Source organism: Mesoplodon bidens (genome assembly GCF_964165515.1).
Source record: "Mesoplodon bidens genome assembly, chromosome: 13".
In the NCBI taxonomy this organism is placed as follows: Eukaryota; Metazoa; Chordata; class Mammalia; order Artiodactyla; family Ziphiidae; genus Mesoplodon; species Mesoplodon bidens.
In genome coordinates, this window is record NC_138169.1 from 20378696 (window position 1) to 20393831 (window position 15136).

The window sequence follows — 15136 nt, forward strand, 5'->3', positions numbered from 1 at the left end:
TGGCTTCTCTTGTCGCGGAGCACGGGCTCTAGGTGCGAGGGCTTCAGTAGTTGTGGCACGTGGGCTCAGTAGTTGTGGCTTGCGGGCTCTAGAGTGCAGGCTCAGTAGTTGTGGTACACAGGTTTAGTTGCTCTGCGGCATGTGGGATCTTCCCAGACCAGGGCTCGAACCTGTGTCCCCTGCATTGGCAGGTGGATTCTTAACCACGGAGCCACTGAGCTACCTGGGAAGCCCTAAGGTATTGTCTTTCAAATAAAGTTGTATTACTTTCAAGGAAATGCAGTTACTCTACTGCAGAAGTGGGGGCAAGGATGGGTCATGTGAGACCTGCTTAAATGATTAGATAAGACTCGTTTGTAATTAGTTCATTAATTATGTAAATGTGAATGGATGATACTTGGCGTTAAAAACAGCTTGTTCTCAAAGTAGGTTAAGCATCAACTGCTAATCTTATTTCAATAGCACATTTATTTACTGGTCTCTGCATTCTTAGAACCAGAGCTCAGGATTTTTTTTTGTGGTACACAGGCCTCTCATCGCTGTGGCCTCTCCCATTGCGGAGCACAGCCTCTGGACGCGGAGGCCCAGCGGCCATGGCTCACGAGCCCAGTTGCTCCGCGGCATGTGGGATCTTCCCGGACTGGGGCACGAACCCGCGTCCCCTGCATCGGCAGGCGGACTCTCAACCACTGCGCCACCAGGGAAGCCCCAAGCTCAGGATCATTTTAATCCATCCTGAATGTACTTAATGAATGAGCCTCTCATGAAACTGGTTCTATGTCTTCCTAGGACAAAAGGGTTCTTTTCAGTTTTATCAGTATTAAGAAGATTAGTGGGCCAGATGTGGAAACTGGAAGCATGGAAATTTTCAATGCAAACGTACTAACCATGGACCCAAGGCCTGAGCAAGTGAGGGGCAGGAGAAGCCTGGCTCTGTCCGGGGTTTATCTTTGGAGCCAGCATCACTCTTGGACAGGCTTCCATGGGAAGGAGGGCTGTTTTCTGTCCAGAGCTACAGGTCTTATACGATAGATCTGCAAATCTTTCAGGAATTTTGAGGCTCACCTAAGTTATATGCAAGTTTGCGTAAAACCATTTGGATTAATCACTCATAGTTCAGAACGTTCTTGTAGTATCTGCGGTTCTCTAACTGAGCTAAACTTCTGTTAAGTAAATTTATCAAAGCATACATACTGGAAACTGCATCTTTTGAAATTTTCAAAAATTGGTCATACCTTTGTAATAACTACCAAAATCGAAACCAGACCGTTGCTAGCCCCCTAACACCTTCTTGTATCTGGTCCAGTCGTGACCTCCTCCTTACTCAAAGGTAACCACCATCCTAATTTCTGCTCTGAATTTAGATAAGCCTATTTTTTGAACTCTCCAATGCCTTTAAGTTTAAATTTAGCTTTTCTGTTTTTCCTAAGTAGCAGTTTTCTCTGATACAAGCTAGACTATCAAGCTGGATGCTGAGTGAGACTTTTCTACTCCTTTTGCTCAGTAAACGTTTCTTCCTTAGTTTCTGTGCCCAGGAGGACATGAAGGGTCACTCGGTACTTACCTCCAGTCATACGTTGGTGAACTGCCTTCCCCTCTAGACTATAAGCTTCTTGAATGCAAGGTTCATTCACCTCAGTGTCAGCAGCAGCTGGCATCATGGCACTCAGAAAATGATTCTGAATGGCTAAAAGGAGGAGTGGATGGACGGGTAACTTCCATTCGCTTAAAGCTACATTTTTATGATGAACTGGGTGCTGTTATGAATAAGTCAGAGATTTTATGTGGTTATTGCCATTGTACAGTACTCAGCTGAGCTAATGTCTATGCATAGAAAGTGAAAGAAAGCATTGAAAATTTATTTAAAATCTGTTGAACCCAAGTTGAATCTCTAATCCGATTTGATTACTTTACATACGCAGTGTGTTCTTTCAGGACACTTTGGAGGTTGTATCAGAGGGCAGGCTCAAGTTTGAGAGCCAGTACTTTCCCGTCTCATCAGATTGTGAACCCCGGAGGCTCTCTCCTTCTCTGTTTTTCCAGGGGGACAATGAGGGGTTCAAACCAGATGTGGTTCCAGCTCCCTCTCAATTCTGAAGTTGATAAAATTCTCTAGAAATAAAACCAGGCTTTGGATTGGGTTTCGACATAGGAGGAATCCCCTCTAGGTTGTGTACTGGAAGTTGGTTTTGAGTCTCTTGGTTTTAATCTCAGAGAAGTGGGTTTGGCTGACCCATAAGTGGGGCTGCTGGGGTCTGAATGAAGCAGCCGGATGAGCCAGATGGAGCCTTTGGCCCCTCTTTCTTCGTTCCCACAATCCCTCATCTTTCTGTTCCTCCATTCCTTCACCCTTTCCACTCCACGGACTTCCCTTAAGGGACTCTTCTAGATCCTGGGAATTCACAGAAGAAAAATACAGTCTAGTTCAGAATTAACAGTCTTGTTGGGAGTTACAAACAAGCAAGCAAACAATTATAGGATAGAGGCTGGGGGAGCACAGGGGCTGTAGGAACCAGAGGAGACCCCTAGCCCAGCCTGGGAGGTGGGCGAAGGCTTCTGGAGGTGGCTGCAGTGGGGCTGAACATTGAAGGGCGAGTAAAAATGTTTGCTTTTCTTTTTTTGTTTTTTATCAGTCAATAGAATCCCCCGTAAAGTGTCCTTTCCTTCCCCTTTCCCTCTCTCTCTCCTCCTTTCTCCTCCTTCTTTTTTTTTTTTTTTTTTTTTTTTAAACAATGAAGGTGTCTGGGCAACAGTTTTTTTTTTTTATATTTATTTCTATCTTTACCTTCTTCTCTACTTCTGTCTATATCTAAACACATTTTTTATGCCCAACAATGTGAAAGTAAGTTGAAAACATCATGACAGTTCTCCTTAAGATAATTTCACATCTTTATCCTGCGAAGAAGGACGTTTCCTAACTATTTGCACCATTATTGCAGCTAAAACAATGAACAAATCCACTGAATCATCCAAAATACCAACATTCATATTAACCCAACCGTTCTGAAGTTGTATCACTGTACTTTTTGAAAGAAGAATCCTATTAAGGGCACTCATTGCATCTCGTTGTTTTGTTTCTTTGGGTCTGTCTCTTTAAAAAAAAAAAGTAAATAGACTTATTTTTTTAGAGAAGGTTTAGACTTACAGAAAAATTGAGCTGAAAGAACAGAGCGCCCATATTCCCCCGTCTCTGTCTTCCTACCCTCAGTTTCCCCTCTTATTAACATCTTCCATTAGTCCTTAGTCTCTTTTAAACTAGAATGGTCCCCTTACCTCCCCGCCCCCATTGAAACGGATTTTTTTGGTAGAATTTCAGGCATGATTCTGATGGCAACTCTGTTCAAAACCCACTGGTCGGGGCTTCCCTGGTAGCGCAGTGGTTGAGTCCGCCTGCCGATGCAAGGGACACGGGTTTGTGCCCCGGTCCAGGAAGATCCCACATGCCGTGGAGCAGCTGGGCCCGTGAGCCATGGCCGCTGAGCCTGCGCGTCTGGAGCCTGTGCTCCGCAACGGGAGAGGCCACAACAGCGAGAGGCCCGCGTACCGCACACACACACACACACACACACACACAAAAAAAATATATATATATATATATATATTATAAGGAATATAGGGTATTTACAGAGTCTGCTTCCTGACTCAAGTCTCTGCACCTTCAGGCCAGAAATAACCAGGCGGAGGGCCTCTCTGCTGCTTATCCCACAGCTTTCCTGCTTGCCATCAAGCAGGCCTCCCTGGGCATCGCACCCCCGTGGCCTCCTCCTTGTTTCGAGTCTTTCTCTTCAGCCCAGTGGCCTTTCTAAGCCCTAGTGTCTCTGCCTGTGAAATGTAGACATCAGCCCTTGCTGGTCCAGGGTTTTGCAGAAACCACTGAATAAGCTGGTAGGAGGGCTCTTCTACTTGGGGTGTCTTCCTCAGCCCCTCCCACCCCCAGATCCTACCCCTCTTCCGAAAGCCTGACTGAGCCCCGCCGCCTCCAGAAAGGCTGTGCCCTCAGGCCCCAGCCCCTCGCCTCTCCCTTGCCAGCCTCCTGCCGCGTTTTACCGTCCACGGTTCCCAGTGCACCTGGAGCTGCCCGCACTGCTGACTCCTCTGCGTGGGTTGATCCCGAGGCCACACCCACAGTGTGCCCTCCGGAAGGCTGCGGCAGCCCGTCTTCTGCTGTGAGGGGCTCAGCCGAGCGCCGTGGTGATACGTGGTCCGCGAGGCCGAGGTGAGAGCCTCCGCTCTGCTCCCTCCTCCCCACCTGCCCTCCGAGCCTCCGTGTCTAACTCTGTAAAATGGAACAGTCAAAGGCAATAGCGGGCAGCAGAGTCGAGTGGTCAGGACACGTGAATCCGAAGCTGGATCCCTTGGCTTAAATTCATGTTTCTCCCGTGTATTCCATGACAAATTACTTATCCTTCCTGAGCCTCATTTGTGAAATAGGAAGGTTATAAGAGTTGCTGACTTAGAGGACTGTCGTGAAGATAAAACTGAATAACGTCTGCAGAGCCTGAAGGCGCAATATACAGTGGCTCTCATGATGCAGAATTCACCTGCACACTCTAGGGACTTAATAAGTGTCTCGTGTTTCCTACCGCATCAGACACAGTGTTGGGTACCATGTCAGCTTCTATTATAGACCATCAGCTGCTGTGTTGGACTCGGTTACGGTACCTTCCGGCCATCTTCAAAGGACATCTGGTTTCCCATCCAGACCTCGATGTTAAAGAACATCGATACATTTTAAATTTCCTCTTTAATTTCAGGGTGTTGATGAAGAATGGAGGGGTGATAGCATGTCTTTGGGGATGATTCATGGCGTCATTAAGTCTGCATCGAGTTTCCTGTAGTTACCGTTGGCTCAGGCTCTGCTCAGACTCAGACCTGGGAATTCTGGTTTTTATTGTGTGACTGTTACTAGTGCCAGTGAAGCCAGCGTCTCCCTGACTTGAGCCTCTCTCTGTTTTGCTCATTGTGTCTCAGTGGATTTTGAACAATGTATGTGTGTAGACATGAGTTCCAGTGGTTGAGGTTTCCTCTTAGCTTTCTGCCTGGGGCGGGTGTGATGTTGTGGAAGGACAAAGCAATGGCTTCAGATCCAGGCCCTGCCACTGAGCAGTGTGAGCCTCGAGCAGATGGCTTCTCACTGGTGAGCCTCAGTTTCCTCATCTGAAAGATGGGGTGATCATCCACATCCTGATGAGATGATACATACAAAGTACATGCATTTTTTCCTTCACCCAGTATTCATGGAATGTCTACTGCTATGGTAAGCACTAGAGAGAAAACGATGGAGCCGCATTCACAGGATGGCCTGTCAGGGGATGGGGTGTGGCCCGACTTGGAGACACGTGTGTCAGCATCTGGCTTGCTCTGAGGCTGAACAGACCGCTTGGGTATCCTCACCCCTTTTCTGTGCTGCTCAGAGCAGGCTCAGACCTAGGAATTGTTTATTCTTGAACATCTGCACTCGATCCTCAATCTAATCTAACCTGATGGGAGGGGCCATTAATTGAAAAACAATCATTAAGATTTTAAGCATATATTTATTAGTAGTAATGTTTTGAAATGAATAAGTAATATATATGCAAGTTCAATTGCACCGGAATCCACCTGGCATGAAGAGCTGGGGGCAGGTGGAGGTGTACGTGGGCTACGCTCATGTGTACTGACTGTCCCGATGACGTACGTCGTCTCTGTGAGGTTGGGAGTTACTGTTCCCACTGTCACAGCGAGGCTTCACAAGGTACCTGGCTAGGAAGGGACAGAGCTAGGGTTTGAACCCAGGCCTGTCTGCTTCCTGAAGCCCGGATTCTTAGCCTTGCAGGTTAGAAAGAGTAAAAATCCCAGCATTTCTGCATGACCATATCCTGATTTATCTAATAGGCCTTCATACATGTGAGCCACCAATACTTAGAGAAAAAGAAATAAAAGGAATCCAAATTGGAAAAGAAGTAAAACTGTCCCTGTTTGCGGATGACATGATACTATACATAGAAAATCCTAAAGATGCTACCAGAAAACTACTAGAGCTCATCAATGAATTCAGTAAAGTTGCAGGATACAAAATTAATACACAGAAATTTCTTGCATTCCTATACACTAACAATGAAAGATCAGAAAGAGAAATTAAGGAAACAATCCCATTTACCATCGCCTCAAGAAGAATAAAATACCTAGGAATAAAGCTACCTAAGGAGACAAAAGACCTCTACTCTGAAAACTGTAAGATGCTGATGAAAGAAATGGAAGACAACACAAACAGATGGAAAGATATATCATGTTCTTGGATTGGAAGAGTCAATATTGTCAAAAAGTCTGTACTACCCAAGGCAATCTACAGATTCAGTGCAATCCCTATTAAACGACCAATGGCATTTGTCACAGAACCAGAGCAAAAATTTTTTTAATTTATATGGAAACACAAAAGACCCCAAATATCCAAAGCAATCTAGAGAAAGAAAGACGGAACTGGAGGAATCAGACTCCCTGACTTCAGACTATACCACAAAGCTACAGTATTCGTATATATCCTTTTGTTCATCAATTCACTTAGTGGACATTTATCAGATGCCTACTATGCACCAGAGGACTCAAGGTCCACTCATTCATCCAATACATATTTAGTGAGCACCTACTGTGTGCTAGGGCTCTGGCACTCCACTCATTCACTCAACAGATGTTTACCGAATGCCTACTGTGTGCTCAGACACTGTTCTAGGCACAGGAGTAGAGCAGTGAATGCAACAGACAAAAACTCTTGCCCTCCCGGAGCTCTCTCTTATCTCCGCAACATTGCAGGGTTGACCTGGTTTCCCCCCATTGTACAGCTGAAGAAACTGAGGCCTAGAGAAGTTAGGTGACTATCCCAAGGCAAGTGAGTGGCTAGTGAGTGGCAGAACCAGACTAGACTCCAAGGGACAGATGTTACCTGGTAAGGTGACATCGGAGATACTTCTTAACCCTGTATCACATCACAGAGTGTGGAGGAAGTTTCCAGAGAAGGGTGCTGCTGGCTGTGGGGTTGGAACCCCACCTCTGCTACTCCCAACTGTGTGTGCCACCCCGCCTCACTGTGCCCGGAGCTCACAACTCCTACCCCACAGGGTGGGCGTCGAGGTTATAAACGGACGTGGCGGTCAGCTCCTTGCAGGCAGGTGCTTGTTCTCCCCTGTATCCATGGCAGCAGCACGGCGCCCAGCACACAGTAGGTGCTCTGCCAGGGGTAACTCTTTCAGACCCAGCCTGGAGCCTGTGTGGCTGGATGCCCAGGAATGCTGCTGGCTCCTTATCAGGCAGGTATGCTAGAAGCCTCTTCCTGTTGGGATAGACTGAGGGGCAGGTGCAGAAGTTCCCAAGATGTTTCTGGAGTCCTTCTCAGAGAATCACAGTGCCCCCGCCTAGCTCGTGTCTGCACCCGTCTCCCAGAGCCTCGGAGCACCTCCTGTGCACCACATCTCTCCCTGGCTGAGGCAGGCACAGCAGCGTCTTGATTAGCCACCATCCATCCATCACGCGATGCCGATGGAAGGGAGTTCCACCTGAGCTGAGCCGTCCCGTGAGGACAACTGGGAAAAAAAAATGAGTCTTCCCAGGCCCCTGGAGGAAGACGGGGGAATGTGCTTGAAGTGTCCAGAGCCAGGGCAGAAACGGAGAGGATCACCGTGACCCAGACAGCAGAGCTGGAACCCACACCCTGAAGCTTGCAAGAGGGCATCTGCATTCAGATTCAGTTCTGCGGTCTCCACACAGAAAGGAGTGGATGCAGCAAACTTCTCCCTTGGAGTGGTGGAGCAGACAGGAAATCGAAAAAGATGCTGCAGAGGCGTGGGTGGATTTCTGGGTGGTAAAGCCAGGAGGCAGCGCTCAGCCGAGACGAGGCCTCTTTCTTTCTCTCCTCCTCCCCCACCCCTTCCCCATCTCCCCGCCCTCCCCCCTCGATCTGCCCCCTCTCCCAGTCCTCTCTGCCCTCCCCCACTGAGTCTGCACTGCCTGGACTGTGTTCTGGTTTCAGGCCCACCAGCTGAGGCTCTGAAGGCACCAACCAGACCACTCCAGAAGGAGGGACCCTGCCCACTCCACCCCGTGACATCAACACTTGGGCCCCCAGCAGGGCTCCGTGATCAGTAGTTGGTGGCAGCCAGGTGGGCCCTGAGTGGCTGTGCCTTCTGGAAGATGCTGCTCCTGGTGGGCCTTGGGGAAGGCGGGCACATCTCCGCTGGTCTGGCCCAGCCGAGGTCCCCCATGGCTCCAGCCCAGCGAGCCTGTGTCCTCTGCGCCTGGACAGCAGCACACATGGGCTGCGACCTCCAGACTCCACTCCTGGGCTGCTGATGGATTCGTGTGCCCCCAGCCTGTCCCACCTTGTGGTCAGAGATGAGGAAGGCCGGTCCTCAGCTGCCAGCCCACACCCCATCTGCGGCCCTCCCCTCTGTCCCCCTGGCCTTGCCCTCAGCCTCCCTCTTCCTTCGCCACCTCCATCGCCACCGGTCTCTTCCTCTCCATCCCCACATCCGTTCTCACTTCACCTTCTCTCTTGTTGGTCCTGCTTCTACTTCTCCCCGCTTCTTTTTGCTCCTCCTCCACTTTCCTCATCCTACCTACTTTCTCTTCCTCGGAGACTTGATTTCCAAGGTAGACTTGACTCAGTTCGACAACACTTACTGAGCACCTGCTGTGTGCTGGGCACAGTGCCGAGTCAGGGTGTAGAGATGAGACTCGGCAGGGTCTCAACAGCACAGGCTGGAGAGCTGGGGTTCCCCCCCCTCTCCTTCTGCCCTTTTCCCCTGCTTCCTCTCCTCCACCCCCCTCCACCCTCTCCTCCTGTAGCTTCTCTTCCCTCCCTGTCTCGGCCTCTGCAGCCAGAGGGGAGCTGGGGTGAGTGGGATGGCAGAGTCCCAGGAGGCCCGGCAACAGGAGCCCTGGGTGCTGCCATCCCCACGTGACAGATGATGGAGGAGACCGAGCGCCCAAGACACATTCATCACGTCCGCCTCCTTTCAGGGCCAAGACAGGACGGAAATGACTTTTGTCAGCTCTGCAGCAGCCCAGTGCCCCTGGCAGCTCCAAGCTGTTTATTAAAAAAAAAAAAAAGATGAAGAAGAGAAAGAAAGAAAGGCATGTGAATGCCATCTTGCCATGTGTTAGGGGAGCGATTCTAAAGTGATGATGTTGACAAACACCCCTTCCGGTAATCACACAGGAGCTCTCCAGCTCCCTTCCCGGCCTGCGTCCAGCTGTGACGGAGATGGAAGGTGACAGGCAAGAAATAGGAAGGGAGCAGCTGCTCTGGGCAAATTGCGAGGCTTTTGTTTGAGCACATGGGGGCCAGCCTTTGCCGGGAGTGATGGGACGCAGGGTCACCTGCCCGTTCATTCTCCTGCCCACTCCTCTTGGGACTTCACATGAGGCTTTCGTGGAGCCCGGTGGTGGGTTAGGCTCCAGAGACCCAGAGGTTGTTAGCAGTAATCGTAATGAGCCCTAACGACTAATTATTGATGATTAATAGCCATTCATTATCGATTATTATTCATCATAACCGTTAACAATTACTTGGGGAGCTAGGTGCCCAGCGCGGGGCCCAGGACTTTTCTTCCCTCCCTTTGATCTTCTTGTGAGATCAGGACGGTGACCTGGGCTAGGAGGAGGGGGAAGGAGTGCATCCAACAAAGGGAGCAGCAAATGCAAACCCCGGAGGCTGGAAGAGCATGGCCTGTCCCAGGAGACCTGTGTGGCTGCAGCAGAGTGAGCCAGGGGCTAACTCAACAAGACAGGAGGTTGGGGAGGGGGTCGGGAGCCTGAGCCCCCTGGAAGACTAAGGATAGTGAGGACAGTGCGTGATGGAGGCAGCGCGTCTACACGCCTACCTTGGGATCCATCTCGTGGTCTCCTCCCCGCCCCCAGACTGTTACACTGATCCTCTCCACCTAGCTGACCTAGGGCATGAGGAGGGACAGGTGAGCGCAGCCAGGCCTGTGCCTGTCACTCATGGAACCTTTTCACAGAGTATCATCGCCATGGTCCTGGGTCAGGGGAGGCTCCTGCTAGCATCAGAAGAGAGAGGCTTATGGGATGGTGGGAGCTCAGGAAGGCAGTGCCTAGGTCCCCACCCAGGTCCCTGAAAAAGATCCCAACCCCCTACCCTGTCTGTACTCTCCACTCCTGACATCACCTCCAGGGGCCATGGGCTTGGCTCCTCCTGAGACTGAAAAGTCCTTTGGGTCACTGTGGTCAGCTCTTTTTCTTCTAAACTATCCTGCGTGGTCCGGGGATGGAAATGGTGGTCATCAGACTGTGGTGAGCAGGACACCTTCCTCAGTCTTGTGCCAGACTTCCAACCTTTATGTGTAGGAGGCTGGCTCTTGTAATCATTCCTGTCGTGACAGAGCAGCAAGCGGGGGCTGACGGCTGGGAACCGGCATCACCGTTGCTCCCACCTTCTTCAGGCCGAGCCCTGGCCCTGGCCGCCACGCCCGAACTATGACATTTGGCGCCCCTTCTTGCTTTTTTATAAATTACAGCTTTGCTGTTGTCTGGGAAGGAGGTCGTTGGTCTTAGAGGGAGGACAAATAGATTTTATTTTTTAAAGAACAGTGGATGGGTTCCAGTCTCTCTCCTTTAAGCCCTGCTTTTCGTTTTACAGTCTATAATTTTGCCCCACTGCGAGATTCCCACTCTTCAGAGGCAGAGTGGTTTTGGCTCAGCTGCTGCAAGATGCCTCTGCCTGGCAGTCCCAGAATAGAAAGCATCTGTCCTCTTGTGTATAGTCTTGGTTTCAAGTTGATTTGATGTAGATGTTTCCCTTTTGAAGGACCATTTTTTTTGTTGTTTGTTTGTTTTTAATCCTACCGCCATCCCATGAAACAATCAGAAGTGTCTCGGAGCATCTCATTCAGATGCATATTTGGGTCACTGGCTCTAGCAAGCTCTGCTTGGTGGGGCTGTCCTCCGGGCTTGGCCCTAAATAAATAAATAACTTACCGTAGGTGCCCCTGAGTCTTCAAGAAGCAAATTACCTATTTCACAGCAGGCTGTGTGGTGACAGGTCCTATCATGTCAGAGATGATGCCTCGTAAATCTGAGTCATCTGTCAGAGGTGCAGTTTTAATCTACTCAAACGTACTTAGTCAGGTTTAATTATAGACAGAAATTGCATTTCAGAAAGCGACGAGAAATCATTTACACGGCTTGAGTCTGCGCATTAAATCGTACGGTTCGTTGGAGGGTGCAGGTGGGGTCAGCATTTCCAAAGAAAAATAGTATTAGTGCCCGCGCTCTGGGGCTCAGTCGCGCCGACTGTGGAGATGGCACGGTGTCCGCTGACGGCGGGTTTCTTCTTGGCGCAGGATCCAGGAGGAGGCCAGCGACGGGGCCCGGGACGCCCACGGCAGGACCTCGGGGGACAAGGCCGCCTCCCCGCTCTCCCTCCGCCGAGGAAAGTACGGCCACTTCGGGGACGGCAAAGAGTGTGGCGTCCAGAGAAAGCCCCCGGAGAGGTCGGGTGCGCTGTCCTCCTCCACGTCTTCCCGGAGTGGAGACGCGTCCCCGCGGCCCAGGGACAAGCTGCCCAGCCCGTCAGCCGCCCTGTCAGAGTTCGTGGAAGGGCTCCGGAGGAAGAGAGCACAGAGGGGCCGGGGGTCGCCGCTGGGCCTGGAGGACTGGCCCACCCTTCCCATCTACCAGACCACCGGGGCGTCCACGCTGCGGAGGGCCAGGACCGGCAGCGACGAGGGCGCTCTGGCTCTGAGGGCCGGGGCCGAGTCTGAGGGCCTGGACGCGTCGGCCGGGCTGCTGCGGTCCACCAGCCTGAAGTGCATCTCCTCGAAGAGCGTGGGGGGCCCCAGCCCGCCGCCCGAGAAGCTGAAGACCCGCTTCAGTTCCTGCGAGTCCCTTCTGGAATCGGGGCCCGGCTCGCGGAGGACCCCGAGCTCCCCGACGGCGCTTAGGCGCTCGTTCTTGTCGCCCACGCTGCGCCCGCGGAGGCGCTGTCTGGAGTCCTCGCTGGAAGATGCGGGCTGTCCAGAGCTCGGGAAGGAGCCGCTCGTCTTCCAGAACCGCCAGTTTGCACACCTGATGGGGGACCCCCTGGGCAGCGACCCATTCAGCTGGAAGGTCCCGAACCTCAACTATGAACGCAAGCCCCAAGTGGGTTTCGATGACTTCCTCCCGGCCATCCGGAAGCCCGAGACGCCTACGTCCTTGGCCCGAGCAGCCAGAGATGGGCAAGACAGTTCACAGCGTTCAAGCGTCCGCTTTGAGACGGATGAGGCCGACAGGGGCTTTCTCTCAGGGATCACCACCGTTTTGAAATGGAGCCCGGAGTCCAAGGAGGACCCCGCTCACCTCTCCGACTCATCCTCTTCCTCCAGCTCCATCGTGTCCTTCAAAAGCGCCGACAGCATCAAGAGTCGGCCGAGAATCCCACGGCTGGAGGGTGACGGTGGTGAGAGAACATCCCCCGAGATCAAAGAGCCGGGGACAGGGAGGAAAGAGGAGGATGTTGAGAGCATCATGAAGAAATACCTACAGAAGTAGGAACCAGCTCAGGTAACAGCGACAGGCTGGCCTGTCCTCCTGGGGGGAGGAAACGAGGTGGGCCACCCAGGTCTGGCAGCCTGGAGGCAACCGGTTGCTGCTACTGCTTTTAGGTTTTCACTGAAATAATGTGTTGCTATTTATGCAAATAATGTGTTGCTGGTAAATGCAAAACTTATCAGAAGCCCTCACTAGGTGCCACCGGTTTCTCTGCTTTTGAAAATACGGACCCATCAGAAAGCGTGAGGGTCCTGTGGGGGGCGGGGGGGAGGGTGCTGAAGGAGGCTCTGGGCTTTTAAAGTTTTCCCACCCTTGTCCTGTTCTCTTTCCAGCGCTCCTTTCACCTGGTGCTGGGGGAGCCATGGAGGCATCTGTCCACACAGTGACAGGAGAGCCTGGGTGGATGGGGGGAGGGTCAGGCTAGCGTAGACAAGGCCTTGATGTTAGTGAAGTCCAACTCTTGCATTAAATATGTAAAGAGAACCTGGGGCCCAAGAAGAGGGAGGAGGGGACAAGTACAAAGATCCCAGAGCGACACTGTGGGAGCAGCAGTGCGTCCCTCTGCCTTCTCCTCCTCTCCCGATCCTGGCACTTCTCTGCAGTAAAGGTGTAGGAAGAGACATTCGTTGCTAATAACAGCTCCAGTTGATTGAATGTGTTTATCAGGCAGTCATTTGGTGCCCACAGTTACCCCAAGAGGTGGTGAGTATGATTTATTCCCATTCTATAGGTTGACAAACTGAGAATCATATAGGTTAAGTCACTTGTACAGAATCACCCAGGCAGAACTGGGATTCGAAACTCCAGCGTCCCCACACTTTTGTTGGTGACACTTTTCCTTAGGCACGTATTCCAGGGCTCTTTGGGAGTAAACTCAGAGCCACACTGATGGAGCGGGGTCTTCAAAGGGGTTGCCTCTGTGGAGGGCAAACTGAGGCAGAGCTTAGAATCGCACATCTAAAGGGGGGGTTGGAACTCTCAGACTCCAACCTCACTCTTGGACAAGTAAGGAAGACCTCAAGATCAAGGTCACCCAGTGAGTCTGCCACCAACCCAGCCACCCTGACTCCCAGTCCAGTGCTCTCTGCCTTGAGGCCAGGCTGGCCCCTGACTGCGCCTCGTAGTGCATGTTTCAGACTCCAGGGCACTGAGTGTTCCACTTCACAGCTCCTGACTGAAATGCAAAGCCCCATGAGGCAGGCCGGGAAGCGGAGGGGGAGTTAGAGCCTCCCTCCAGGTTCAGATGCAATGCAAACCCACATCCCAGTGGCGGGCCCCCCACCCCAGCGTCTGTAAATCTCCACGTCACTGAAGCTCAGAACTCGCAGCGGCTCAAGGCTCAGGTGGTCAAGTGGTCGTGCTCAGCCCACACCTGGCTCAGCCACCAGCCCTCCTTCGAGAGGCCTCCTGGACCCAAACAAGCCACACGTCCTGTCACTTTGAGAGTCACCCTCAGCCCATCAAAAAGCCATTGCCCCTTCCGCGGAGATGGGCTTGGACTGTATCAGAGCAAATTAAATTGACTTAACATGGCCTTCTCTCTGCTCTCAATTACTGAGGAGAGATCTGATATTCATTTACATTATTATGCTCTGGGGACACAGAACGCAGTTTCAAAGGCCAAGTAAAGGGCACACGTCCCGAACGGGAACAGTGCTTAGCAGACGCCGTCACAGAACATCTTGTCTCTGCCATTTTTTTTTAAAGCTCAGCTCCCCTTCCCCCCTCTCAGCAGCGCTCGCTGTGATAACGGAGCGCCTGCCTAAAAATCTCCTCCGCCTTTGACTCGTACGCTGGAGTCTTGAGCTCGACAATACAGCTCCGTTGCCCACGATACAAATGTGTTATGGGATTCGGAACCACTCAAGCCCCCAGAGCTCAGTTCTTCCCTGTAACTGCCGAGCGATGCAACCTTGCTGAGCGTCTGTGTTCTCAGCTGGAAAATGGGGGTAATAATGCCAACTACCCGAAGTCGCATTGTGAGCGGCATGTGAATCAGAGACCCCAGCCCAGAGCACTGCCCCAGCGGCCACAGTGCGTGTCCGGTACCTGCACTTGGAAATGGTGGCCCTTCAGGATGTCTCTCAGGCTCCCTCCACTCGTTTCCCTTCTGCCCGCTCCTATCTCATTCCGCTCAGCACATCGCTGCAGTAACGCCACCTGGGAATATGGGCTCCAGGGGCTTCCACCCACCAAAACACACTCCCCAGGCCCCATTTCTCAGCTCTGACCTGCATTTGTTTCCAGCCTCCTGCGACACACTGCCCTCCTTGAAGGCTTCCCGACCCCACGACGTTCCGGAGAGAGAGACAAAGACCAGCCAGGCCTCCCTGGGGGCCCCGAGTCCACAGCCAATGTGGCCACCCTCAAGAGGCCAGAGGGGCCCAGCAGAGGCACATCCTGTGGGGCGTGGGGCTCCCAGCATGCTAGGTCTGTACCAAATAAAGTGTTGGCTTCTTGGCATCTGGGCTTTCTCTCTATTCTATGATCATGTTACCTAGGCCTCTGGAGGATTGACGGTGTGCACCTTGGGGTAGAAGGCTTCCGAGGAAGGGAACCAATGCAAACTGTAGTTTCAGGTGCACACTGCTGTTTCTTTCCCTATGTGTCTACA

At 51.9% G+C, this 15136-nt stretch overlaps 1 protein-coding gene across 1 annotated transcript in view; it reads left to right on the plus strand.

Annotated features, from left to right (window-relative positions):
* Nucleotides 1-14825, plus strand: part of MYO18B (myosin XVIIIB) — a 228253-nt gene extending 213428 nt beyond the window's left edge. Inside the window, exons 42-43 of the mRNA XM_081251759.1 lie at nucleotides 11334-12534; nucleotides 14770-14825. Coding sequence (XP_081107885.1) covers nucleotides 11334-12522 — 1189 coding nt within the window. The 3' untranslated portion in view covers nucleotides 12523-12534; nucleotides 14770-14825. The remainder of the gene's footprint in view (nucleotides 1-11333; nucleotides 12535-14769) is intronic.
* The last annotated feature ends 311 nt before the right edge of the window (nucleotides 14826-15136 follow it).